Raw genomic sequence first — 2,017 nt, 5'->3', positions numbered from 1 at the left:
AGGCTAATATAATTATGTAATAGTTAAATTATAAAAAAAAATTAAATTTATTTATTTTAATGATTTAGCAAATTATGTAATCTGAAAGATGTGTGTTATATTCACTGACAGAATTAATGAGACTTGTTGGGGAGAGTCAAGGAGGAGAAACTCTTAAAGTCACTGTAATAATTTCTTAGGGCTGTTGTAACAAACTACTGGAAACCACTTGGCTTAAAACAATAGAATTTATTTTCTCACAGTTCTAGGGACTCTTAAGACTGACATCAAGGTGTCAGCAGGGCCACGGCCACCCCAAAACTTGTAGGGAAGAATCCTTCCTTGTCTCTTCCTGGATTCTGGTTATGGCTGTCGACCCTTGGCTTCCTTGACCTGCAGGCACCTCGCTCCACTCTGCTCTGTTGTCACATGGCTGTCCCACTTTGTGTGTATTATAAGGCTCTCTCGTCTCCAATAAGAACATCAGTCATGTTAGATTAAGAGCCTACCCTATTCCAGTGTTACCTCACCTTAATTCATTGTACCTTCAGTGACCCTATTTCCAAATAAGATTACACTGTGAGGTACAAGGGATTAAGACTTCAACGTATTTTCTGGAGTTAGACACAATTCAACTCATAAAGGTCACAATTGGAATTACTCAACTTCTTTTCCTTTTCTATTGTTAAGCTGAAAGAAGTATTTCCTGAGAAGTTTTAGGGTGGAGGGATGATATTCTGATCAGTAGAAATTACTCAGATTCTGTAATATAGTTGATTTCTTTCTAGGAAAGACACTTACAAACAGCCATGCACAACTTCACTTTCTTCACTGAGTTCACCCTCCTCGGGCTGTCTACTGACCCCCACATCCAGGCTCTGCTCTTTGTGCTGTTCCTGGGGATTTACTTGCTGACATTAGTGGGGAACACAGCGATGATCTTGATCATCAAGGCTGATTCTCAGCTCCACATACCCATGTACTTCTTCCTCGGACACCTGTCTTTCCTAGATCTCGGTTTCTCCTCGGTCACTGTGCCAAAAACGCTACAGAACTTCTTGTCACAGAAGAAAAGCATCTCTGTGTGGGGCTGCATCACCCAGAGTTTCTTTTTTCTCCTTTATGGGTGTGCTGAAGCCTGCCTTCTCTCTGCCATGGCCTACGACCGCTATGCTGCTGTCTGCCACCCTCTGCTCTACACTGTGGTCATGAACAGGCCTCTCTGCACTGCAATGGTGTGTGCAGCATGGCTGTTGGGGCTTCTGAACTCACTAGTGAATCATCTTTTCATCCACAGGTTACGTTTCTGGGGGTCTAACACTATCTCCCATTTCTTCTGTGAACTACCATCACTCTTCCCCTTGTCCTGTACTGATCCCACTGCCAACGAGTTCCTTCTGTCAGGGACCAGTGCATTGCTGGGACTTCTGACACTTCCCTTGATCCTGTTCTCGTACTCCAGAATCATTTCTGCCATTCTGAACATCCATTCCTATGAGGGCCAAGGCAAGGCCTTCTCCACCTGCTCTTCCCACCTCACTGTGGTGCTCCTGTTCTATGGGACGGCTCTATTCAGGTACATCAGCCCCGCCTCAGGCTCAGTGTTGGAACGAGTGGTCTCCATTCAGTACAGTATCATCACATCCTTGCTGAACCCTCTCATCTACAGCCTCAAGAATCAGGAGGTGAAGGGCGCTCTGAAAAGGATGCTGAGGAAGTGAATGTGATCCCCAGAGGAGGGATTCTCTGTGTGGTTTTAGTCAGAGAGTGGAGAGGAGGGATATTTGGAAACACCTGAAGAGTAAAAAAAGACATCGGAGGTCAATATAAATATATAAAAGAAGTTATATACTGGTTCTCAAAGTGTCATCCATATACCAGCAGCATCAGAATGTGCATCGTCTGCAAGCTTGCTAGAATGTCTCAGATCCAACCCTGATCTACTGAATCAGAAACTCTAGAGGTGGAGCTCAACAGTCTGTTTCTTAATTATGACCATGGTGCATGCTTGAGTCTGAGAAACAGTGTTTAGCCCAAT

General features: G+C 44.1%; 1 protein-coding gene across 1 annotated transcript; it reads left to right on the top strand.

Moving 5' to 3' along the window:
- Positions 1 to 788: 788 nt before the first annotated feature.
- Positions 789 to 1,700, top strand: LOC102266787 (olfactory receptor 8S1). Its single transcript, XM_005905477.3, has one exon. The coding sequence runs from the start codon at positions 789 to 791 to the stop codon at positions 1,698 to 1,700; it is 912 nt and encodes a 303-aa protein (XP_005905539.3).
- The last annotated feature ends 317 nt before the right edge of the window (positions 1,701 to 2,017 follow it).

This window comes from Bos mutus, chromosome 5, assembly GCF_027580195.1.
Source record: "Bos mutus isolate GX-2022 chromosome 5, NWIPB_WYAK_1.1, whole genome shotgun sequence".
NCBI lineage: Eukaryota > Metazoa > Chordata > Mammalia > Artiodactyla > Bovidae > Bos > Bos mutus.
This window is presented reverse-complemented; position numbering and strand designations above follow the sequence as displayed.